This window comes from Sapajus apella, unplaced genomic scaffold (genome assembly GCF_009761245.1).
Source record: "Sapajus apella isolate SASKATOON/1434 unplaced genomic scaffold, GSC_monkey_1.0 scaffold22, whole genome shotgun sequence".
NCBI lineage: Eukaryota > Metazoa > Chordata > Mammalia > Primates > Cebidae > Sapajus > Sapajus apella.
The window spans coordinates 19,087,070-19,112,946 of NW_022436962.1; the positions used below are offsets into that span (position 1 = coordinate 19,087,070).

Below are 25,877 nucleotides of genomic sequence, written 5' to 3' on the forward strand. Positions count from 1 at the left end.
TCAAATTTGTTGCTCACTATTGTTCACTGATGGAAAATTACAGGCAGTATGTTCAATAGCAAAACTAGTCGGAGGATGCCAACTAACATTGAAAAGGAGAACTATACTGCATTCCACATGGGGAAAGAATGAACCCAAGCATCAGGTATATAGAAGTTGGCTCTGCATGTGACATGTGTAGCTCCAGTGAAGTGGCTGCAGTGACTGAAGAAGATGGGAATCAGGGAATATCAGGAAGCAAAGCAGGGTGTCTAGGCTGTGACCAGAAGATAAGAACTCATAAAAGTTTGCGCAGATTGGACTCAAATGATAAGTAAAGTAAAACCCATTTTGGTAACCCTCTAGGAGAATGACACAACTAAAGAAGTACTTTAGGGAAATTATTATGCCAATACTATACAGGGTAGTCAGGAAAGAGCCATAGACGGTGGAGGGAGAAAAGGGTGTAGAGTTGAGAACAAAGAGATCACCACAGTGAGAGCCACAAAGATAAAGGAAAGAACAATGAAGTCTGTATTTCTTCATTCTAGGAAGGGCACAAATGAAACAGTCTTATGCATGATGTAAATTATCCACAGCTATTTCTGCATGACATATAAAACGCCCAGAAAGACACAGTTTTTCTAACAATTTTAGTTCATCATTTAGATATTTGTAGGTGTACAAAGTATTGAGATGATGAGCCGGGTCTTTCATTGAAAGGACCAAAGGGACCAAATGTTTTTACAGTGATATCAGAGTTTATCCAAAATTAGAAAAATTGTTTAAAACGTGTGACTTATATATACAACTAATGTTATGAAACAATAAATTTTAGCAATTGATAATTAAAAGGATATAATATTTGATCTATTAGCTTGTTTTGGTTTACTTAGAAAGAAGAATATATAAATCATGGTTATTTGACTGTGCAGGAGACGGTGTACCTTGTTTCTAAAATTAGAGATATTGATAAACAGTATCAACATCTCTAAGAAAAATATCATCTTAGGATACCAAAAAGTTAATTGATTGCAATTTTGGAAGGATTAACCTGAAGGTAAAAAGAGTGTAATGTGCTGTATCTGTTATTAAGGCCATCTGTCCAGCTGTCAATAATCTCCCTGTTTTTGGGGATGCTTACCACATTGCGCCTACCTGATGTAATGGTCCCTAAAAGCCATGCTCATTTTATAAGAATGTGACACCCCCGGCCCCACTGAATTGGCTCAGAGGTAACCAACCAAACAATACTGAGTCAATTTGAATTTCCCTCTAGAAATTATAACTAAGAGGTAGATAATAAATCTCTCTGTTGTAGCTAGTGGTAGAATTATAAACAATTTTGGGGGACATAGGTTCACCATATACCCATACAGAGAGAAATAAAGAAGTAAAATTCCCTTCTGAGAGAGAGAGAGAGACAGAGAGAGAGAGAAATATGTATGAACATGTATCAATGGAACCATTCTAGTTCCTGTAGTGGTCCTTGTCCTTAGATTTTTATGGAATATCTAGTTATAATATAGTCTCCTTTTATGATTAAAGCAGTTCAAGTTGTTTTCTAAAACTTACATGTCAAAAATAATAAACTCTTTATGAATTCCTTCCTGTCTCTTTGATCTTGTCACAGTGACCAATGCTAAAGGAAAAGTGTGGCCCAGTTCTCCTAGGCTGGGTTCCATGCTCTGCAAACAGAGCTTTCGTTCTAATCCTTCTGTAGCAAGCAAACCACACTTTTGAGTTTGTATATGCTCATTTTTATAGGCTCATATAACTCAGAGCTAAGGCTGGCTAACAGGATAGCAATTAGCACAGCTGTTAAGCAACTGATAAGTACTTATATTTATCATGGTGTCCTAATGAATTTATTGTAAAGAAGGCATAGTATTTTAGTTAAAATCTTAAATGCAAGGAGAACCAAGATGGGGTCTATCCGTCTCCCAATTGGGAAAGAGATGGAAAGATAAGTTTGTATATGGTGAGATTAAATAGTAGCCTATTTTATTAATTTGATGGCAGGTAGAAACAATTCTAGGTATTTCTGTATAAAGCTAGAACATACAGCCTCTTTGGTAAAAACATCTGGCCAGCTTTATTCAGAGATTTAGCTCATCATTTCAATTTTTGGCACTGTATGGATAAATCAACTCAAATTTTCCTTTCTCTAGAAAATAAAGTTGACTCTCCTTAATCTGATTTTTAAAAAAAAACTGTTAAAAGGAGATTTACTCCAAGTGGGGAAATTGTCTCAATTAAGAAATAAATCTAATTGGCTGAAGTTTATCTAGAGTATCCTCCCAAAATAGTAACATAAATATGCTAGATAATTTTGAAGAAGTTAAATAGTTATATCTGTGTTGGATAACGGTATAAATACAACAATTACTTTGGAAATAAAATTTGTAGAAGCCACAAACCAGAAACAGAAAGAAATCACCTGTTACGAGTTAACAAAAGGAAGGTCATTGTGCATTGAAAATGCAACACATTTCTTTCTTACCTGGTTGACACTGATGACACCTTCTTCCTTGACGATTAGGCACACACAGGCACTGGCCACTGATTGGGTCACAAATGGTCCCAGGTAATGTCCCCAAGGAATCACACTCACACATCTGGCAGCTTTGAAAATTGTCTATGGTCAAATTGTACCTGTGAGGCTCACACTGATTACAGCGAAGACCTGTCACCCCTAATTTGCAAGGACATTGTCCTGTTGATTTGTCACACAGCAGAGAGCCATTTATTGTCCCAGTCTTATCACAGTTACAAGGCAGACAGAGGAAGGAATTATTCTGCCGTAGGTAGAAGTTTCTCTCCAAACATGTATTGCACTGTCTCCCTCCAACATTGGGCTTACAGATGCACTGCCCTGTCTTAGCATTACAGACAGTCCCAGGGAGGGATCCAGCTGTGTCACAGTCACAGGCCTTACAATTGGTGACATCTAACCCGTAAAAGTTTTCTCTGCAGGTGTCACACTGAAGTCCTTTGGCTTCTTTTTTGCACTCACACTGCCCAGACAGAGGATTGCAGAATTTGTTCACTGAGCCATGGAGGTTACACTGGCAGGGCTCACATCCATCATCATTAAAGCTTCGGAGAAATTTAAATCCAAAATTACAACGATCACACCTAAGCCCTAAAGATAAAACATATTTAAAAGGTGAGGATAGGAAAATGATTTCATTCAAGATAGATGAGGCACAAACAATGCTACTGCAGACACTTAATAAGGACACAAAATACTGAGTGTTTTCCCACAAGCAATGCCATAGAGGGCTAATCATACTCTCAAAATACAATGGTAATATTTAATTTAGCTTTAATATACAACTGAACTTCATAAATTTTTAATTATTACTTAATACAAAGAAAAATGCTTAATGCAAATGTTGTTTCTATTACATATGCTGGAGCTCTTTTCCTCTTTAACAAATCTTAAAAACTATTTTAACAAATGTGTTCATTCAGAATTATAGAATTTCATATAACAAATTAGCTGTTTTCCTAAAGATAAGAAATCACTAAAGATGTTTAATAAAATGTTAAGCTGAGTACAAAGTTTCAGCTAGACAGAATGAATAAGTTCTGGAGCTCTACTGTACAGCGTGGTGACTATACTTAATAATAATGTATTCAATACTTGAAAATTGCTAAGATCTTAAATGTTCTCACCACAAAAACATAAGTACATGAGGTGATGGATATGTTAATTAGCTGGAATTAATCATTTTATAATGTGTACATATATCAAAACATCATGTTGTCTGCCATAAATATATACGATTTTTATTTAATTATACATTAGTGAAGCTGAGAAAAAATAAAAAGCTGATAACTATTTTTGTGACAACAGCATATACATTTATTTCTGAATCTCCACATTTAAATAATTAATATAAATAAAACTTATCCAGGGCAATTCTTATTTTAATCCTTTTGTATGCTCCTCTATTTTATCATTTTCAATTAATATAAATTATGCCCTCCGTGGCTCATAAAGCAATCACATTGCTTGTCATCTTGTGTGATTCAGAACATACCTCTTTAAACACTAAGTAAATTCTGTTTTTTCTATTATTTCTATTTAAAGGAGTACACATACACATTTTACAAATGGAGAAAAATGTTTTATCACCTAAACTTAAATCTCTGACAAGTAAGGTTATGCTAAAAACGGTTATTACAAGGCAAAGAAATAAAAAAAAATTAAAAGAGTAAATGTTTAGATGCAAAATACTTCCTTTAGACAGTCTCTACATATGTATGAATTTAAATAACTGACCTCATGGGTTGAATCAACTGAAACATTTATTTCAAGCTATAATAGCAATTTAAAAATTAGTCTTAAAATAAGAGTCAAAAACACACTCAGGAACTCATATGTAGAAAAGCATTTCCTAAACTGGAAGGAAATGCATAATATATATGTATATATATGGATAAAAATTCAAGAACTCCAATGGAAGGCAAGTTCTTTAACAGTGATGAATGACTCACCTAAGGCATATCATTTAATTTCAATAAGGAAAATAAAAAAGGACCACTATTGCTGCAAATTTTAAAAATAACTGTATTGTTAACAAGAATTATGACTCATTTTGAACTATTAAAATTGGTCTACATGGATTCATATCATATCAGTTTTAAAAATATGCGCAGTGCTTATTTGAATATGCCATACATATTCCTGACAGGTAATCTATTCCTAACGATACTCAGGAAGGCCTACAGGGCATCACATTCAGTGTTAACAAGTACAGGCGAGTTAGCACACTTGGCATTTAATTCACATTCTTCTCCCTTTTTATTCTAGATGAATGACCTACTTTAATAAAATTATTGGTGCTAATGTATTTTACTGGTGATAGAATCATTAGTAAGATTTAACAGTTTTGTTAACTCTAACAGCTTGCTTTCTGAAGCGTATACAACATACACTTGTATTTTCTGGGCTTCTTTTTTTTCATATTAACAAGGTGAAATTGAATAAAGTTACTTGCTAATCCCATTAGCAAAATAAATATATATGCATGTCAACTTTGTTTTTATTAAAAGTATGTTTGCAAAAATTACACTAGAAATAATAATTATATATAATACTAATCTAGTCTTCACAAAATATTTATTTATGTTTCCTACAGAAAACCATCTGGATCAATCAACAAAATAGGCAAATAGTGGGGATATTATAACAAATTCTAAGTAAATTTTGATTTTTCCCTTCCTCAAGCTCTGGACTCTAACCATCACAGGAAAGATTCCATTGATACAAAGAAGTAATTATTTCACTGTCATTATAGGCCTTGCTTTAACTTTTGTTTTCACATTTGAGTTTAAAATATATCTCACATTAAAGAACAAAGGACGCCATACAGATTGAATTCAAAGTCTTAGAATTCATTCAGCATCAGAGATAGTACATACAAATATGTACTTCTCTTTACACGTTAGTTATTCTTTCTTTCTAAAAAAATTAGTATGCTTGAGATCCAAAAAGGCAAATTATGTTAGATTTTCATGCAATCTTTCTTTAAACCAGAAAAATCTCATGTAATGCCATTGAACACACCTACGTTACTTTTATTAAATTGAAATGCTTGTCTAGCTGAATTGTGTAGCATGATGTATACCAACATAAACAAAAGATAAAGAATTAGATTTAGAGATATATCACAGAAATGAAAATAGTATTCAGAATATGTACATATGCATATGTACTTGTAAGCATTTGTGTGTGTGTGTGTGTGTGTGTGTGTGTGTGATCACTGCTAGGCATATTTTCATTATTGTTAGGTTCAGGTCAGTGTTAGAAAAACCATGGATGACTTGGTGTCTTGAATGACAACAGAAAGGCAAAGGTCTTTTTTAAACTTCCTATATGAACCAGGACATATTCAGTTACAATGCAGGACTCACTTCATCAGGAAACTTTCCTCTCATAATATTCTCATATATCAAAATTTCAAAGTGCATTATGTACATAGTGCATTTTGGGCACTTGATAAATTTTGTCCTTATGTGGCGGTGGTTCCCCTCAAAAATGTTGGATGTAATAAATTGCTATAATCAAATCTAATTTCTGAAAAATACCTGTGGGAGTAACAAACAAAAAAGCACGTCTTGTATAAAAAAAATGATAAATAACACCGAAGGTAGCTGTTTATTATAATCAACTTGGTGCTGAATTACAAAATTAAAATTATGTAGCCCTTTATAAGTAACCTTAGCAATATACATGATCTGTGGAATTATGTTGACTTATTTTGCATTTCATAGGGACAGTTCAAAGAAATATAATAGAAAAAAATGGAAAGATTTATCACAAAGGACCCTGTAGCACAGAATATTTTGAAAAAAATCCATTTATTTTGGTCTATTAAGAAAACTAGCATGGAAATGATTTCCTTAGAACTCATTAAGTGTAAAACATTTTGAAAAAGTGCTAATTTTCTAAAAGAAACATCTATGCAGTAAGCAAATTATATTTTTCTATGACTTATTAGTATGGGACCATGTGAACTAATACATCTACAGAATAAAGAAACTTCTAAAGGGTTGATTAAACTAAGCTCCAAGCTGCAGTTTGATAGAATTATTAATTTAATCATTTTTAAACAGTTAATTTCATCCAAATTGTTTTTTTTTTCCAGCCTGCCTTGAGCAAAGAAATTTGCTATACTCTTCAGTTAAGAAATCAAATAGAGAATTTTATTCCAGATGGTAATAGAGATGTGACTGTAAACTTTTGCATTACACGTACCAATAACGTTTGCTTTGCACTTGCACTGGCCTGAATTTTGGTGACAGGTAATATCTCCATCCACTGTCCCAGAGGTATTGCAGTTACACGGACTGCAGCCATCAGGATCTAACTCTTGTAGACTGTAGAATCCATTCTGGCACTGATTGCACTGTCTGCCAGACACATGTCTCTTACAATTACACTGGCCTCCAATCTAGAAAAGATACAACATTTTGTAGAATGATGAACGTATCTATTTTTAGATAATTTGCTCATTAGGTACAAGACAGAGGGGGAGGGAGGGAGAAAAAACTAAATATTCAAAAGACAAGAAGGTAATAAGATATTTTCCCTCTTGACACACAACATGGGAGGCTTCAGCAGGTGGAATATATAGAACTGAATGAAAATAAAACCCATAGAAGTTAGTCATGTAAGACTAAAAGGGAAATGGGGAATTAACCATTAAATACTATATAAAGAAATCAAAATATAGATTTGTAGAAACTGAAAATAGAAAAACAGTCAGCAGTTACTTTATTCTTTAGGACACCATCTATATTTTATTCTTCTTGTTTACTGTCTCATTGATTCAAACTTGTTTTGTACATGCTAGGTATTTAAATTGAGGGAGACTCTTTCTATAATAATACCATCCCATCAACAGTGTAACAATGTTTAATGTTCTTTGTTAATAGAATCTATTTATGCCTATTGATACTGACCCTAGTACATTTTAGGACTATTTCGGCATATGTATGGTTCATTTACCACATTAAATATATTTAGCTGATTGATATTGTGGTAAGAAATTCCAAAAGTTTTTTGTTTTAAAGCATTTTCAATAAAAATAGCTAAAACACTGTGTCTTTTTACTCTTCAAGCTGCTGGTTTGAGAAGAATGAAAATACATAAAATAGCGTTCATCTACTATATGTATAGATTAAAGAAAGATTAAAGAAATATATTGACTAAAGAAAGATAAGAACTAAACTCTTCATAAACAGACATATGTATATAAAATGTCAAATATGAGAAATTTAATAACTCAGGACTCGAACACTGCAATGTGGGTACAGACATCAAATCTCTTTTCTAGTCCCTGACATTTTCCCCCCTGATTTTCTTTCAGTTGGATTAAATCCAGCTCTTCACATTTGGAGGCAGAGTTATCATAGAGGGAAGTAACCCACATGTGGAAAGATATTATTTGATTTCTATTTAATTTCAAGGATATTAAAAAAAATCATGAGGTTGAGATTCAGTTACAAGATATAGGGAAGGGGTTAGAAATTAACTAATTTTTAAAAACCTATTTTTAAGCCTCAATTTTCCTCACCCAAGAAATAGGGACTCACTGGAACCTTTATTTAAGGATAAAACAAGACAATTGATATGAAAATATCTAAGGCTGAAAAATAAATGGTTATATGCAAACCAAATGTAGTTGTAGATAATAATGAACCTCAGTATGAAAAGATGCATATAGGTTTAGAAAGATGAATAAGGATGATGAACTGCCTTGTTTTGCCTGGCTGTTTCTTAGTCCTATTCCCATCTAGTCCAAAGGATATGAAATCATTACTCGAGACAGAGATTTGATTCAGCCTACAAAAATAAATGGCATTTATTGGTGGGTATGTGTTACATTTACCCATACCATGAAAATCCATAAGGCCTCTGAGCACATACTTGTAACACTTCAAGTACATCAATTCCTAACTCAAGCCTGAGTCTTTGCTGGTACTTTATGGGTATCAGTGCTGTTCTCCAAGCAGATGGTAAGCACCTTAAGGCATTGGACATACATTATGTTTCCGTCAAAGAATAGTCTTACACATTACCCACATGTAAACAATACTTTTTCAAAGAGTAAGGAAGAGTGCAAAAGTTAAAGAGAAATAAGAATGCCCAAACTTTATCTTTTATATGTTTTATTATATTCCCTTTTTTTTTAAAAAAAAAAAAAAAAAAAAAGACAGAGTTTAGCTCCTGTTGCCCAGGCTGCTGGAGTGCAATGGTGCAATTTCAGCTCACTGCAACCTCCTCCTCCCTGGTTCAAGCGATTCTCCTGTCTCAGCCTCCCAGGTAGCTGGGATTACAGGAATGAGCCATCACATCCAGTTAATTTTTTGTGTTTTTGGTAGAGACAAGATTTCACCATGCTGGTCAGGGTGGGCTCCAACTCCTGATCTCAGATGATAACCCACCTTGGCCTCCCAAAGTTCTGGGATTACAGATGTGAGCCACTGCACTAGGCCTTGATATATTCTTATTTACATGTAAAGCATGTATCAGCTGGAGTGTCCTTGCCCTTTTGTAATCTAGATAAGGCTGCCTATGACCCTAATTCCATTCCTGAACAACGGAAGTGCTCCTTAAGTTTATAAGAATTCTATGCATATTGATCATCTCATAGTTGCCCTGACTTGACACTTTTGCTTCTTCCATTTTGAAGTCTCTCTGGCTCCTGCCAGCTCTGCTCTGTGTCTCCCAGAGGTGAAACTCAGCTAATGCCTCAATTTCAATAACTCTTGTTCAAAACAAACAAACAAATATAGTTGTTAAACTTTATTAAAGATTCATGGTAAAAAAAGGAACAAAATCATTACTTTGCAATTCATAATATCCCTTTAGCTTCCCTATTGGTAGAGGTTTTCTTTGGCATTCCAATTACCTGTGATCCTGCACTCCAATTATCTACTATCTCTGTGGCTTCTCTCTTCTTCCCCCTCACTCTGTCATAAGCATATCTACGTTTTCTCTGTACACCTGACTTTACATGGTCACTTTTTCACACACATCTCAAAAGTGTATATTATTGCCTTGATTCTTGCCAAATCCTAAGCTTTATCAAGATATTTTTGTCAATAAAAACAATTCTTTCCATGTGAATAACTCTGGTACAAATTAATAAAATAACAAGTTTACTACCATGTCATTAATCTAAGTCTCCAAAGCATATATAGATTATAATTTTTGTATATTAACTATATCTTAAAATGTAGTTTAAAAATAAGGTGGTATCATTTTTTAAAATGTTTACTTTAGCCAGTTTCCCAGAATTAAAATGAAAATACCAAGTTTACTTCTGTAGATTCTATAGCTGTCAATTCTCCCTTTTTAATGTGAGAAAATACAAATCTACTCATACTCAAAAACCAATTCCATTCCTCCAAGAAGTAGAAAGAGAGAAAGGCATTCCCTTTTCCTTTAAAAATACATCTCCAAACCATAAGGCACTCTTGGTACAATCCTTCCACAACAACTCTAGGTTGACCTATTGGTTTTCTTTGGCCAAATACTAGCAGATAAAATGCTTATAAATATGATTCAAAGAGGGGTTTTAAAATGCTTGAAAATTTGGAGCTCATTCTCTCTTGTTGAGCTTGGAACTCTGAGATAACCTCGGGAAGAGGCTCATGCTATCCTGCTAGAATATTAGAGGTTGTGTGGCAGAGAACTGAGGTGCCCCAGCTAATAATTGCTCCTATTGCCCCAGTGAACAGCCAGCTGTCCACCACCAGATACGTGAGTGGGGTCTTCCTAAGTTACCTAACTGCCACTTGACCAGCTAGCTAATCACAGACAAATGAGAGCGCCTAGAAGAGGCTGGACAAGCCAGTGCACACCAGCACTGAGCTAAACCATAGAATCCTAAATAAATAAGCAATTTTTATTGTTTTTAGCCAACAACTTAAGCAGCAAAAGTTAATAGGCACAGTATCATTGACCAGAACTTAAACCACATTTCTACACCCAGCTGCCAAGGAGGCTGAGAAGTGTAGTTTATTCTCTGTGATCATGTGATCAGCTACTACTGAGATTTCTATTACTTACATGGAAGGAAAGGCAGATAAAGCAATACAATTACTTTCTCTGATAACAAACAAATATCTATTCACAGTTCAAGCCACGGAGATTCTCCTGCTCTTTATGGCTTAAAATGCAATCTTGGTCTCATAAATTTGGGTCTTTCCTGAATCACAGTTTTGGTTTAATCATGCTTTCAGTCACATAAGCAGAGGAAAGAAATTATCATCCCCATGAGATGCAGTTAGAAACTCAGAAACAGCTTTCATTAGCCTGGCTTGGGTCTTCTCTTCTTTTGCTAGTTTCATAAAGTGGAAGACATTTCTCTGAAATCTTCATTCTTTCCTAACATAGACATTTAGTGCTATTAATACACTACTAAGTCCTTCCATATTGGGTATCCCACAATTTTGTTATGCTGTGTTGTCATTTTCATTCATTTAAAAATACTTTTTAGTTCCTCTTTGGGTTTCCTCTTTGAGTCTTGGGCTATTTGGAATTGTGTTAGTTTGTTTCCAAATATACAGAGCAATTCCAGGTTTTGTTAATAATTTTTAATTGAATTTAACTGCAGCCAGATAACATACTTTATATAACTTGAATCCTTTTAAATCTATTGAGGCTTGTGTTATGGTTCAGAATTTGATCTATTTTGGTAGATGTTTTGCGTAGGCTTGAAAAGTAGGTGTAGTTTGCTGCTCTGTTGGGTTGAATATTCCATAACTGGCAATTAGGTCAAGTTGGTTGACAGTGTTGTTCTAATCTACGGATTTACTGATTTCCTGTCAGTTTGTTCTATTAATGATTGAGAGAAGGGTATTGAAATTTTTGCCCACAAATGTGGATTTTACTTTCTCCTTCAGTTATATCAGTTTTTGCTTTGTACATTTTGAAGCTCTGTTGTTGGTACACAAATACTAAGAATTGTTGTGTCCTGTTGATAAAATGACTCATTTTGTAAGATGAAATTACCTTCTTCATGCTGGGCAATATTTTATCCTGGACAAAATTTCTAAAAATTTATGTTTTTGCATATTAATAAAGTCACCCAGATTTCTTATTATTAGTGCTCACAGGATTTCTCTTTTCCAACATTTACTTTTAACCTATTTGTGTCTTGTATTTAAATGTATTTTCCGTAAGCAGCATATATTTAATGTTTACTTTTTCCTTTTTAAATCAATCTTCCAATCTCTGACTTTTAAGTGGAGTATTTAGAACATATAAATTTAGCATTAGTATTGATAGAATTAGGTTTAAATTATTATCTTGATATTTTCTTTTTATTTATTTGTTCCATCTGTTTTGGATTACTCTTCCTTTTTTTTTTTTTGCCTGATTTTGTGTTTTTTTAAAAATATTTTTTATGATTCAAATTATCTCCATGTTGGCTTATTAGCTGTAACTCTTTGTTTTATGATTTTAGTGTTTTTTATTCTGCATATTTAGCACAGTCTAGCTTTAAGTGATAAACTACTTCAAATAGAGTATAATAATCTTACAATAGTATACAATTGTCCCTTGAACAACCTGGGTTTGCACTGCATGGGTCTACTTATACAAGACTTTCCTTCCACCCCTGAGGCAACAAGGCCAATCTCTCCTCTTCCTCTTCCTCCTCTTGCTCAAAGTGAAGATTACAAGGACAAAGATCTTTATAATCTACTTCCACTTAACAAATAGTAAATACATTTTCTCTTACGATTTTCCTAAGGATTTTATATTCTCTAGCTTACTTTATTGTAAGAACACAGTAAATGATATATACAAAATACATGTTAATTGACTGTTTATGTTATCAGTAAGGTTTCTGGTCATTAGTAGTTAAGGTTTTGGAGGGTTAAAGTTAAACATGAATTTTTTTTTCCATTTATTTTATTGCATTTTAGGTTTTGGGGTACATGTGAAGAACATGGAAGATTGTTGCATAGGTACACACGTGGCAGTGTGATTTGTTGCCTTCCTCCCCATCACCTACATCTGGCATTTCTCCCCTTGCTATCTCTCCCCAGCTCCCCACCCCCCACCATCCCTCCCCTATTTCCCCCCAACTGACCCCGGTGTGTAGTGCTTCCCTCCCTGTGTCCATGTGTTCTCATTGTTCAACACCCGCCTATGAGTGAGAACATGTGGTGTTTGATCTTCTGCTCTTCTGTCAGTTTGCTGAGAATGATGGTTTCCAGGTTCATCCATGTCCCTACAAAGGACCCAAACTCATCATTTTTGATGGCTGCATAATATTCCATGGTGTATATGTGCCATGAATTTTTGACTGTGCAGGGAATCAGTGCCCCTAACTCCCATGTTGCTCAAGGGTACTTCCTTTTCCCCCTCCTAATCATTGTGTTATTACTGCCCAATATTTTACTTATATATGTTCTAAAACTTTTATCATTATTTTTGTTTAAACTGTTAACTGTATTTAAAGATAATTAAATCATTAGAAAAGTACCCATCATATTTACAGATGTGTTGCCATTTTGGGCACTTTTTGTGCAGATCCATATTTCCATATGATGCCATTTTATAACCAATGGAAGGACTTCTTTTTAATGTTTCTTATAGTACAGGTTTGCGTGTGATGAACTCTTTCATTATATGTATTGCAAATAGTTTTAATTTCATCTTCATCTTAGATATTTTTACAGCTATAGAATTGTAAGTGTACTATTTGCTTTCTTTCATGGTTAGAATGTTGCTCCACTGTCGGCTTCTTTGCATTATTTTTGACAGGAAAAATGTTGTCATTCTTATTGTTTTGCCTCTGTATGTAACATGTGTTTTTCCTCTGACTGCTTTAGTATTTTATCATTAAAAATTTATCACTATTTTTGAGCAATTCAATTATGTGCCTTTTGTGATTTTCTTTGCATTACTTAATTTTGAATTTTCTTGAGATTCATGGGTTTGTGGCTTTATGGTTTTCAATATACTGCACTTGGAATTTTTCAGCCAAAAATTCTTTGAATAATTTTTATGCTTCCACCTCCACTTCACCATTCCTTCAGGGACTCCAAGTACACATATAACAAGCCTCTAAAAGTTGTCCCACACTTAACAAATGCTGTTTTTATTTATACAAATGCTCTTTCAACTCTAGGTTTCATTTGGAATAGGTAATATTGCTATGACTTCAAATTCACTAATCCTTTATATATAACATGTAAGTTTTATGTTTAATATATAATCAATTCTATCCAATGTACTTTCATTTCACACATTGTAGCTTTTACTCTGGAATTTTGATCTATGGGGTTATTTAGTACCTTGCATGTTTCTATGCAACTTTTAAACTATGTAAAGTTATAATATCTGTTTTAATATGCTGGCCTGATAATTCTAACATTTCTCACAGTCCTGCATCCGTTTGATTGATCCATTTACATCCTCATTTTGAGTTGTACTTTCCTGCTTCTTTGCATGCCTGATAACCTTTGATTTGGTGTCAGAGGCTGAATTTTTTGTTGTGGGTGTTACATATTTTAGTGTTCATACCATATATTTGAGTTTTGTTCTGGGAGGCAGTTAAAGTACTTGGAAGCAGTTCCTTTTGAGTCTTGCTCTTAAGATTTATTACATGGTATTGAAGTAGTTATCAGCCTAGGGCTATTCTCCACTGTTGAGGAAAGACCCTTTTGTGTACTTTGTAAAATGCCCCATGAATCAAATTTTCTCCAGTTCAGCTAGTGGAAACAGGCACATTCCCCAGCATTACGGAAGTGTTAATTATTGTTACTTTTAATGCTTTTAGCTTGTGCTTTCTGCAGCCTCATACATGTAGTGATCAGTACTCAAGTAAATACTAAGGAAGATGATCTGAAGATCTGTGAAATTACCTTTGTGTTCCTCTCTCCTCTCTGCAAACTCTAACTACTTTGAATTCCTGAAACACTTGGCTTCATCTCTTCAATTTGGATAACCCTCTGCACTATATCTGGGTTTTCTTTCCCTAAGTCATGGACTGAAAAAGCAGTAATCTGGGTCAACTCTAAGATTCACATAATTTATTTCCTATTTCTCAGCAAACACTGTCTTCATTGCCTGATGCCCAACATCTAGCAAACAATTCTTTAATATAGTTTGTCTATATTTTTATCATTTCAAGTGTGAGGATAAATTCTGTGTCTACCACTGTTCCATCAGAAGTAGTCTCAAAACGACATTTGGACCTGACAAAACAACCATAAATTCAATTTAAGAGAAAAACTAGATGACAACATTCAGAGAGAATTTTCAGGAGCTGCATCATAGATGGAGTTGCATTGGGAAACATTTATTCAGCTGTTTAACATAGCTCCAAGCTCTAAACCCAAATAACATAAAGCTCCAAAGAAATTTGGCAGTGATACCTATGCTTACTATACCAGGAAAATGGAAAACCATGGATCAAAACCTCATGCCATCCTTCAACTGTTCCTGTTAAGCAGCCAAAATGGGAATCTTAAACCTTCAATCCCCTCATCAGCACAACACTTTCTTACAGACAAACTCCAAAACATAGCAGAATTTGGATGGAGATTAGCAGAGGTGCAATGCACACTGCAATGTTTAGAAGCTTAAGATATAGTATTATAAACAGGAGCAAAATTTAGAAACATCCTATTGCTGTGCATGTGGTTGGGAGCAAAGGAAAGAAAGAGAAAGATTTGTTTTAATGTAGTAACTACTCAAATAATTTAAATCTGCAGCATATTGCTTTATAACTGTCCATTGAAATGGAAGATTTAATCTCAGTCTAGGTTACCACTATGAGATGTTTTTGCCAAATACAGTAAGTTAAATTATAATCCAGCTGATCTGTAGGTATATATCCTACTGTGATAAAGAGCCAGTGCCCAGGAAGATAGAACTAAGGAATAAGTATATTGTACATATTCTCCTTTCTGACAAAGGATCCAATTTGTTAGAAATGGTGCATTCAAAGATTAATAAAATTAAGACATAATTTATTCACGAGGAATATTAGGGCAGAAGAAGTAAAAAGTACAAGAAAGTCATTTTCTTGCTCATGAAAAAGGATACAGGTGTTAACTAAGTCTGGCTATTGTTAGAAAAATATCCATCTAAATATGTGTACTAAAATATAAGATTTTTGGTAAAATTTAGATTAAGCATGTGTCTTTTCCTCTTTTTCTCACTACTTCAATAAAATAATAGGAATTCTAAAAACCAATTTTATAAGGCCAGCATTACCCTGATACCAAAACCAAATATACAACAGCAATAACTATAGGCCAATATCCCTGATGACCACAGTTGTCAATATCATCAATAAAATACTGGCAGGCCAAATCCAACAGCACATCAAAAATATTATTGCCAGGATCAAGTGTGATTTATACTGAGGATGCAGGAATGATTCAATAGGAGAAAACTGAATAGATGGAATAAATAAAAGTATATCAATAGAATAAAGGGCAAACCATATGATAATCTCAATAGACAGAGAAAGTATTTGATGAAATTCAACATCCATTTATGTTAAAAAGTCTCAGCAGATTAGTGTAAAAGGAACATACCTCAATAATAAAGGCCGTATATGACAAACCTATAGCCAACATCTTACTAAATGGAAAAAGGTGAAAACTTTTCTTCTAGGAACTGGAACAAGATGATGATGCCCACTTTCACTACTCTTTATTCAACCTTATACTAGAATTTCTAGCCAGAGCAATTAGGCAAGAGAAAGAAATAACAGGAATACAAATTGGAGAGGAAGAAGTCAACTAGTTCTGGTTTTCAGATGACAGGATCATATATATAGAAAAAAACCAAACACCCTACCAAAAAATTCTTAGAACTGATAAACTAATTTAATAAAGTTGCAGGATACCAAATCAATATACAAAAATTAGTAGCATTTCTATACACTAAGCACAAACTAGGTGAAAATGAAATCTAATTCCCAATAGCTAAAGAAAAAAAAATACTGAGGAATAAATTTAACCAAAGAGTAAAACATCTCTACAAGGAAAACTATAAAACACTTATAAAAGAAATTAAAGAGGACACACAAGAAAATGAAAAGGCATCCCATGATCATGGATTAGAGGAATTAATATTGTTAAAATGATTGTATTACCAAAAGCAATATACAGTGTCAGTATAATTCCTATCAAAATGCTAATAATATTCTTCACAGAAAAAGCAATTTTTTTTTTGAGACAGAGTCTCACTCTGTCACCTAGGCTGGAGTGCAATGGCACAATCTCTGCCTCCTGGGTTCAAGCAATTCCTCTGCTTCAGCCTCCCAAGTAGCTGAGATTACAGGCGCCCACCACCAAGACTGGGTATTCTTTTGTATTATTAGTAGAGACGGGGTTTTGCCATGTTGGCCAGGGTGGTCTTGAACTCCTGACTTCAAGTGATCTGCCCACCTCATCCTCCCAAAGAGCTGTTATTACAGGTGTGAGCCACCACACCCAGCCAGACAAAGCAATCTTGAGACAAAGTCACCTCTTCAAAAAGAGCAAGGCTGAAGATATTGCACCAGCTAGCTTCAAGATTTGTTACAAAGCTATACAGCATGGCACTGGCATAAAACAGACACAGAGACCAAAGGAACAGAATAGAAAACCCAGAAATATATCCACCTATTTACTGCCAACTGGTTTTAAACAAAGTCAACAAAAACATAGAGTGGGAAAAGGATATCCTTTTCAATAAATGGTGCTGGGGAAAGTGGCTATCCATGTGCAAATAAATGAAAATATACATTATGGAAAACAGTATGAAGTCACTCAAAAAACTAAAAGGAGAATTACCATATTTTTCAGCAATCCCACTACTGGGTATATATATCCAGAGGTTTTGAAATCAGTACATTGAAGAGATATCTGCATTCCCATGTTTATTGCAGCACTATTTACAGTATCTTCTAAGACATAGAATCAACGCAAGTGCTCATTAACAGATCAATGGGTAAAGAAAATCGTATGTGTACACACACACACACACACACACACACACATACACACCCACTATTCAGCCATAAAAAATGAATAAAACTCTGTCTTTTGAAGCAACATGAATTAGCCTGGAGGACATTATGTTTAGCTGGAAAACACTGTTAAGTGAAATAAGCCTGGCACAGAAAGATAAATACTATCTCTTTTGACTCATATGTGGAAGCTAAACCAGTTGATCTCATGGAAGTAGAGGGACAAATAGTGGTTACTTGAGTCTTGGAAGGGTAGCAGGGGGAAGGGAATAGGGAGAGGTTGGTTAACAGATACAAAATCACAAATAGATGAGAAAAATAATTTCCCATGTTTCATAGCACTGTATGGTGACTATAGTTAGCAACAATTTACTATATATTTTGAAACAGATAGAATAAAGGATTTCAATGTTCCCAATGTAAACAAATAATACATGTTTGAGGTAATAGATGTGCTGAATTACACTTATTTTATCATTACACATTGTACATATATGTTGAAATATCACTCTGTATCCCATAATAGGCATAAATATTATGTGTTCATTGATTAAAAATAAAATGTCAAAAAGTTAAAAAAAGGCTCACCACATTCTAGCAAAACCAATGACGGAAAAACCCACATCAAGGTGCAATCTCCTGAAGTATTCAAATTCCAAAAATAAAAGAAGACAAAAATTTCCAGAGACCAGTAAGTCACAGAGAAAATACAGAATATCACTCAAGTGTTCTGCAACATTATAGTAACCTAAAAAGCTAAGAGTGGTACCTTCCAAATTGTGAGTAAAGATATTTCTAATCTAGAATTCTATGCCAAGTTATATTATCAGTTCCCTGTAAAGAAAGAATAAAAACGGTTTCTAGATTTGCAAGGATTCAAACGTTTAACTTCCTATATTAGGATGGTATTGAGTAATACAGTTCCAGCAAGTGAGAAAGTAAACAACAGCAACAAAAATGGAATGCATGGGATTCAGGAAATGAAGATGTGGAGGTATATGAAAAGCTCTAGGCTGATGGCAGGGCAGGTGGTCCATGCTAGATCAAAGGGCCAGAAGATTCTGAGAAGGTAGGGCCATGCTGATGGAATATCCTTGAGCATGAACATGTATGTGTGTGCATAAAATATATATGTATGTATAGATATTCACGTAGTAAAGATGTCAGCATGAGGGAGATTAATGACATATAGAAAACTAAATAAACAAAGGAATTATTGAATCTAGGGAGACAGACAGACTATGGATATTTTTGAAAATAGAGCCAACATGATTTGCTTATAGATTATTATATATTGGTGCTAAGAGAAAGATAATTGAATTCAAGGAAGATATTGTATATATATACATATATATATATATAAAATATTAAGTGCTTAATTGGAAATATGAGTGTGAAATTCATTTGAGTATTGTCTGTGTATAATTGGTATTTGAAGCAAAATATCACTAAGAGTGTGAGTGTAGATACAGGAAAGTCCTGTAAAGAGAGTTCCAGAGCACTCTAACAGTAAGTGTTCAAGGGTAAGAGGAGCGCACAGAAAAGGATACAGAAGGAATAGTCAGGGATTTGGGAGGAAAACCAGGAGAATGTGTAGTCCTGGAAACCAAATGAAAAGAGAGTGATCCACTGTGTCAAATGCTGCTTATATGTCAAATAAAATGAAGACAGAATTTACCTTGGTTTAAAAAGACAGAGGTCCTTGGAGACCTTAGAAGAAAAGTTGCACAGTAATGATGAGAATGAAGGCTTGACAGGTATATTTCCAGGAGATAATAGCAGAATAGGATTTGGAGGCATGAACTTAGACAAATCTTTTAAGGAGTTTTGCTAAAAGAGAGCAAAAAATCAGACAATAGGTACAGAAGAAATTGTGATCAAGAGAATTTTTAAATGGAAAAATTAGTGTGTCCACAAGCTGAAATGAATGCTAGGGCACAGAGATACACATTAATAATGCAAGGGATGGAAGGTGTCAAGTTCTCGGCCTGTCTCACCAGGCACCATGACATCTCTTTTGAGAACGTGTTCTCTACCCACTTCTAGCATTTGTCAATACTGAGCTCATCCAGATTAGAGGATTTTTCTCTCCTCAACTATTTTACCGTATTTTCCTGTTACCTTCATCATTCAATTCCTAATTGCAAGATGTAGCTTGTATTAGAACTATTACATCTTGTCTGACAATATATTTCCCCAGTGCTCCCCAAGGGCCATAATCTTTTGCACCTTTACATTATCGATTGATCCCACAGCATATATATTTTACATGTAGTAGATGCTCAGCAGAAGTTATTTTGAGTAATTGAGGCTTTGATGTTTTTCTAGCATTCCTTAGCTTACAACAGCATTAATAATATCAACAACCTGTTTGAACACTTACAGTATTGCAGGCAGATTGCTATGATGTTTTATACGTGTTTTCCCATTTGTGAATAAATTATCCTGTGAGGTATTATACTTCCCATAGAAAAGCTAACAGACATCTCTAACAAAAAAGGGAAAGTGAGTTACTTAGCCTGAATGAAAGTTGAGTGTTCTGTGGCTGCAATCCTGCTTAAGCACCATGCTACTGTGCCTTTGAATTTAAATTACTCCTGTCCCGTGACACAGGAGTTGAGGAGTGCCTCCTCAACTAAATGGCATAAATTCCTTAAACATTAGGATTATGTGCCATAATTACTAGCCACAGTATAAGCCATACTCTGAACAACCTAAATCTACCTAAGTCTTCACTTATTTATTGATAAAATGAGCATAATAATGTCTACCTCATAGGTCTGTTGTCAAGATTAACTGAGACGATTAATGTAAAAATGTTTAGCATAACCTGTGGAACATGGTAAGTGCTTGGTAAAGATTAGGTAAAAGTATTACTCTGTATATTTCACACCAGTATAGAACAAATAGTGGGCAGGAAAATTCATCAAATGATTGATAGTCAAACTTTTTTCAACCCTTCTAAAGCACTTGATGGATGTGGGGCAGTACTTGCAAAGTGAAAAGGCCAATTATTTGCAGTTTGCACAAGGATCCCGTAGGCTTGGGAAATTCCTATGCTCTCTTCTGCTCACTTCAGCTACACAGCCTCTTTTCTGCTGCTTGAATATATCAGGGCTGCACCCATCTTATGGTGTTTGCATAGGCTGGTCCCTCTGCCTGGGTCTTTACCTACAGATTTCCACATGACTAACTCCCTCATCTCCTTCAGGTCTCAAGTGAAATGCCATCTCTTCCATTAAAAGTCCCTTGGCTACATTTCCAAAATTGCAATTCCCTTCCTTAAAATGGCACTCTCAAGGGATTTTACTTTGTCTGGTTTCCCCCTACAGCACTTAACTTTGTAAATAAATTTACTTATTTTTATATTTATTGTTCTTTCTGACTCCCCAAGTCACCTTACAATGTAAGCTCCATGATGGCAGGAATTTTTGACATTTTATTATTTGTGAAAACGCATGAATCTTCATTTTTCAGAAGAAGAAATTAAAACTTAGAAAGATCAAATTACTTATTGAAGGTTGCTCAATTACTGATATGGTTTGGCTATGTCCCCACCAGAATCTCATCTTGAATTCCCACATATTGTGGGGGGACCCAGTGGGAAATAATTGATTCATGGGGGTGGGTCTTTCCTGTGCTGTTCTTGTGACCATGAATAAGTCTCATAAGATCTGATGGTTTTAAAAACAAGAGTTTCCCTCATAAGCTCTTTCTCTGTCTGTGTCATCCATATCAGATGTGACTTGTTCCTCCTTGCCTTCTGCCATGATTTTGAGGTCTTCCCAGCCATGTGGAACTGTAAGTCCACTAAACCCTTTTTCCTGTATAAATCACCCAGTCTTGGGCATGTATTTATTAGCAGTGTGAAAATGGACTAATACAGTTACTAAGTGGCCCAACCCTCAAATATATGTTTATAACCACTATGTTAAGTTCACCCTGCTTACCATAAGCTACAAATATAATAGCAACAGGAAAAGTGTTAGATTCAATGAAGTTTAAGGCACGGCCTATACCTGTGAAATGCTGAAAACAGAGTGGAAGAATCAGCCCAACGATCCAGTTGTTATTTTGTGAATTTCTTTGTTAGCACTGATGTTCATTAGTGTCTGCTGCATATTGCCTTGTGATGACACCCAGGACCTCAACATTTTGGACCATGCAGCAAAAGTCAGCTGGCCCAGGCTCTGGAGCAATGGTGGACATATACAGTTAATTGAGTGGCAGTTGTCATAATGAATTTGGTAGGAAGGTTACTGACAAAAGAAAAGAGTAAGATCCTGCAATAATTACCCTAGTCAGTTTTCTTTACATCAGGAGATGAAATTCTATCAGGGTGAGTATCAAATAAACCATATATGATTTCTTGTGCATGTGTGAAAATAATTACTTTGTGCTTAAAGGAAATATGAAGCATGATTTCAAGATTGATAAATCACATGAAAACAGTTTTTATCAGTGGTTCTCTACATAATAATCACTATATTTTAGGTTTGAAGCAACACTTTTAACACAGCAGCAATATAAATATATGTCTTTCTATGCACTCATCTGGTGGGAGAGAAGAACTAATGTTCTATAGATTACATCTTCTCAGGAAACTCACTAAAAGCCAATGAGGCAGTGTTGATACTCCTAAACAAAGTAAAAATTTAAAAAGCAAACTGAAGAATGTAGGAACAGGAAGACTGTCCCAGAAATTAAGTTGTAGTTTAAGTGTTTCATTTGAACAGAAAGTAAACATAAATGAGGGCAAAGGGAAATCATTTAATCAATGCATACATTCTTCAGAAAATTCTTTTCTTTCCTAGAGAACATCACAGACTTAAAAGTCTCTGACTCCTAGTCTTCCTTTCTGGAGAATTTATTCATTCCCATTGTTGTATACATCCACAAGGTATGCGCCCTGTGAGTTTTATAAGGTCATACTACACTAGCAATACTTCCCAGTTTCTACCACTTCTTCTTTCAGAATTGCCATCACTAACCAGCAATTGTATACCAAATGCTGTCTATCAGTCTCCTCTCCCCAATCCACTTAATCAACTGTTATCAAATTCATTTTCATGTATTCCAATTCTTTTTTTTTAAGAGACATGTTTTTACTCTGCTGCTCAGGCTGGATTGCAGTGACATGAACATAGCTTACTGTAACCTCAAACTGTTGGCCTCAAGCACTCCTGTCGCCTCAGCCTCCCAAAGTGCTAGGATTACAGGCATGAATGAGCCACTGTACCTTGCCTCATCCACTCCAATTCTGATGATAATACTCCTATGGTGAGATGGTGAGAACGAAAAAACTGGGTACAAAAAAGAGGATGCCCTTTCTGTAAATAAAATTAAAATAATGAAATTCAGTGAAAGTTGTTTTGCTTTTGATTATCACCAAGTACTAACAATTCTAAACAAAGTTTGTGATACAATACTCTTCCCTGCAAGGTAGATTGCTTCCTCTGCCTCCTACCTACTTGGTACACCACTGTGTCACTCCTGTGCTCAGAAATATTCAATAGCTCCCTATTGCCTGACTAATGAAATCCAAATACCACAAGGTCATTTCTGCATGTGTCTCCGGTCTCACATACTATTATTAACCCTACCTGAGTGACAGCCCCAGAGTGTCTATAGAAAGGGCAGGGTGGCAGAAATCTGGCTCAGGGTTTTATCTTACAGCTGCATTTGCACATCAAACATCCTGTCCTCATTTAGAATATAAAGCAATTTTGCATGGCTTTATGGAGTGTGGGGAGAGAGGGGATGTCAGGGACTTGAAGTTTGCCAAGCAACTTTTATACTCCCACTGTGTATACAGTGGCATATTTTCTGAAAATAACAATATTTTGTTACTTCTTTCTTGATATTCATGGCTTTTGTTTTTCATTTTGTCCTACATTAGACTTCTGTTACAATTTTGAATAGAAGTTTTAAGAGCCAACCTCCTTGCTTTGTTCCTGATGTAGTGGTAAAATATCTAACATTTATTGTTAACATAATATTAGCTATAGTGTTTTTCCAGATGCCCTTTTCAGTTTGGGGAAGTTCTCTGCTATGTCTAGTATGCAGAGGGTATTTATCAGGAAAGCGTTTTGAGTTTTTTCCAAAGTCTTTTGATCTACTGAGGTGATTACATGGGAATTCTCTTGTATTCTATTTATGTGGCTTACAACATTAATTGATTTTCAGATGTTAAGCTAACTTTGCATTCCTGGGAGAAATCCAATCAGCCATGATGCATTACTCTATTATATATTGCAGGATTCCATTTGCTAATATGCTGTTAAGGTATTTTACATATATGTTCATATAGACTATGCTAATGGGCTTTTCTTTTAGTGCTTTGTTAGGTTATGGGATTAAAGTTAGGTAGCCCTCGCAAAATAAGCTGGGAAATATATGTCCATCCTTGGTTTTCTGAAAAAGTCTGTGTAGGACTAGTATGATTTATTCCTTTATGTCAGTGGTAAATTCACCAGTGAAGCCATTTGGGACTGAGATTTTTTTTTGTTCAAAGATTTTTAGATATGAAATCAATGTCTTTATGCGGGTCTATTTCTATTTCTTTCTTTGTTAGTTTTATGCTGATTTGTTCATTTCATTCAGGACATCAGCTTTGTTAGCAGAGTTGTTCATAAAACTGTATTTTTTCATGTTTACACAATATGCAATGACAATGATGTCTCTTTTAAAAATTTCTGATGTTGGTAATTAGTGTTTTCTGTTCATCAACTTTTATTAACCTTTTCAAAGAGCAAACTATTGAGTTTGTTCATTTTCACTAGTTTTTGTCCAATTTCTATTTAACTAATATCCATTCATGTTTTATTGTTTCTTTTATTCTAATTTTGCATTGTTCTTTTTTTCTTTCCCATCATCAGTCTTCTGCGTAAGAAAACAGCTTCACTCTAATGTCCTGGCTACTGTTGACTCAATCATTTTGCTATTCATCTCTGCTCATGTTTAGTTCCTTTCATCCCAGATTCGTAAGAGGCTTAAACTCCCAGAAAAATACTGGGGGTGGGGTGGGTATAGGAAAAGTTATGTTTGTGCAGTTGAATATTGTAAGGAGTAGGCAAAAAGTGAAGGAAAGGATAGACATTGACGGGGAAAGTAGGTCGAGAAAGTGGGAGAAATGGAAACCGTAATCAAGGAGGACAAACAATGAAAGAGCTTGGGCTTGCAGTTTTTTCATGTATTTCATATGTTCAGCTTAAATTAGGCAGTAAAAGTCAAAAGAGACTTCAGGGGAATCAGGATCAATAATTATGTGGCCACAGAGCTCTCGGGTCTCTCTAAATCCCAGCATAAAAGCCAACAAAACCAAATAGCAGCACAACAGCAGCAGCAAACCCATTAAAAATGTTTCTAACAAAACTAGGTGACCAGCTGTGCCCAGAAGCCTCCCCAAAAAGGCAGGTGGGTACCAACTCACAAAGCTGCATGGCATTAGCCCCTGTGTCGGAGAAAGCAGGTAACAGTAAAGGGGCATTGGACTTTTGAAAGATCTGAAAGTTCAGTGAGCCAATTCAAAAATGAGCAATTGAAAATAGGAGTTCTCCTGATCCTATAGCAAGTGACTGCAAAAGTTCTGCAGTGGGAACTGAAGAGCCTAGGCAATCTAGCTTCCATGAACTCACAAACTCACTGACCAGGGCACACTTCCAAGGCAAGCCCCACACCAAGAAGAAATCACTGAGACTGGATCGATAAGCGTGGTTAAAATAGGGCATACTTAAAGATAAAAATTCTGAAGTTAGAATGGGTTTCTCATTAGCAGTAAAAAAAATTCTCACATAGTTCATTTAAATAGAATAATAATTAATACACTTCAAGTTTAAATTCAACTGAACACTTCATGAGTGTGTCTGTTATTCACCTTGATTTGCACAGTGCCTGGCACATAGGAACATCCCCATATTTGTTTGGTGACTAGATGAATTATTTATAATTAAATGCTATATTACTGAAATATTTTAGGAGATATTATCAAATATAGGAGATACAGAAATCACAATTTCTACTTAGTTTTGGCAGGCAGTTAATTATGACTTGTTAAATATAGAATACTTACCCCAAATTGTCCTCCAATCCAGTTAAAAAAAAAAAAAGCACACATTTATAGTCATTTATAGTTTTTAAAATACTTGACTCAATCATGCATACATGTCATTTTTAAATGCCAAAAAATTTCAAATATACAAATCTATACTCAACACATTTAGTGTATTTCAAAGTTGGATCTTTTGATTACCCACAACCAACTATACCAGACCTAAATAATTAAAAGTCCCAAAGCTCAAGCCTGGGAATCTTCATTATAGAAGGTTCTGTTGGTGATTCACTGACAGGCAAAGTGGCTCACACCTGTAATCCCAGCACTTTGGGAAGCCAAGG

The 25,877-nt window shown here is 34.9% G+C and overlaps 1 protein-coding gene across 3 annotated transcripts in view; it reads right to left on the reverse strand.

Moving 5' to 3' along the window:
* Positions 1–25,877, reverse strand: part of USH2A (usherin) — a 763,828-nt gene that overhangs the window by 596,002 nt on the left and 141,949 nt on the right. For all 3 annotated transcript variants that reach the window (XM_032289234.1, XM_032289233.1, XM_032289235.1), the window contains 2 exons: positions 6,749–6,944; positions 2,483–3,124 (listed from right to left, as the gene is read on the reverse strand). In XM_032289234.1, the coding sequence (XP_032145125.1) occupies positions 2,483–3,124; positions 6,749–6,944 (838 nt within the window). The remainder of the gene's footprint in view (positions 1–2,482; positions 3,125–6,748; positions 6,945–25,877) is intronic.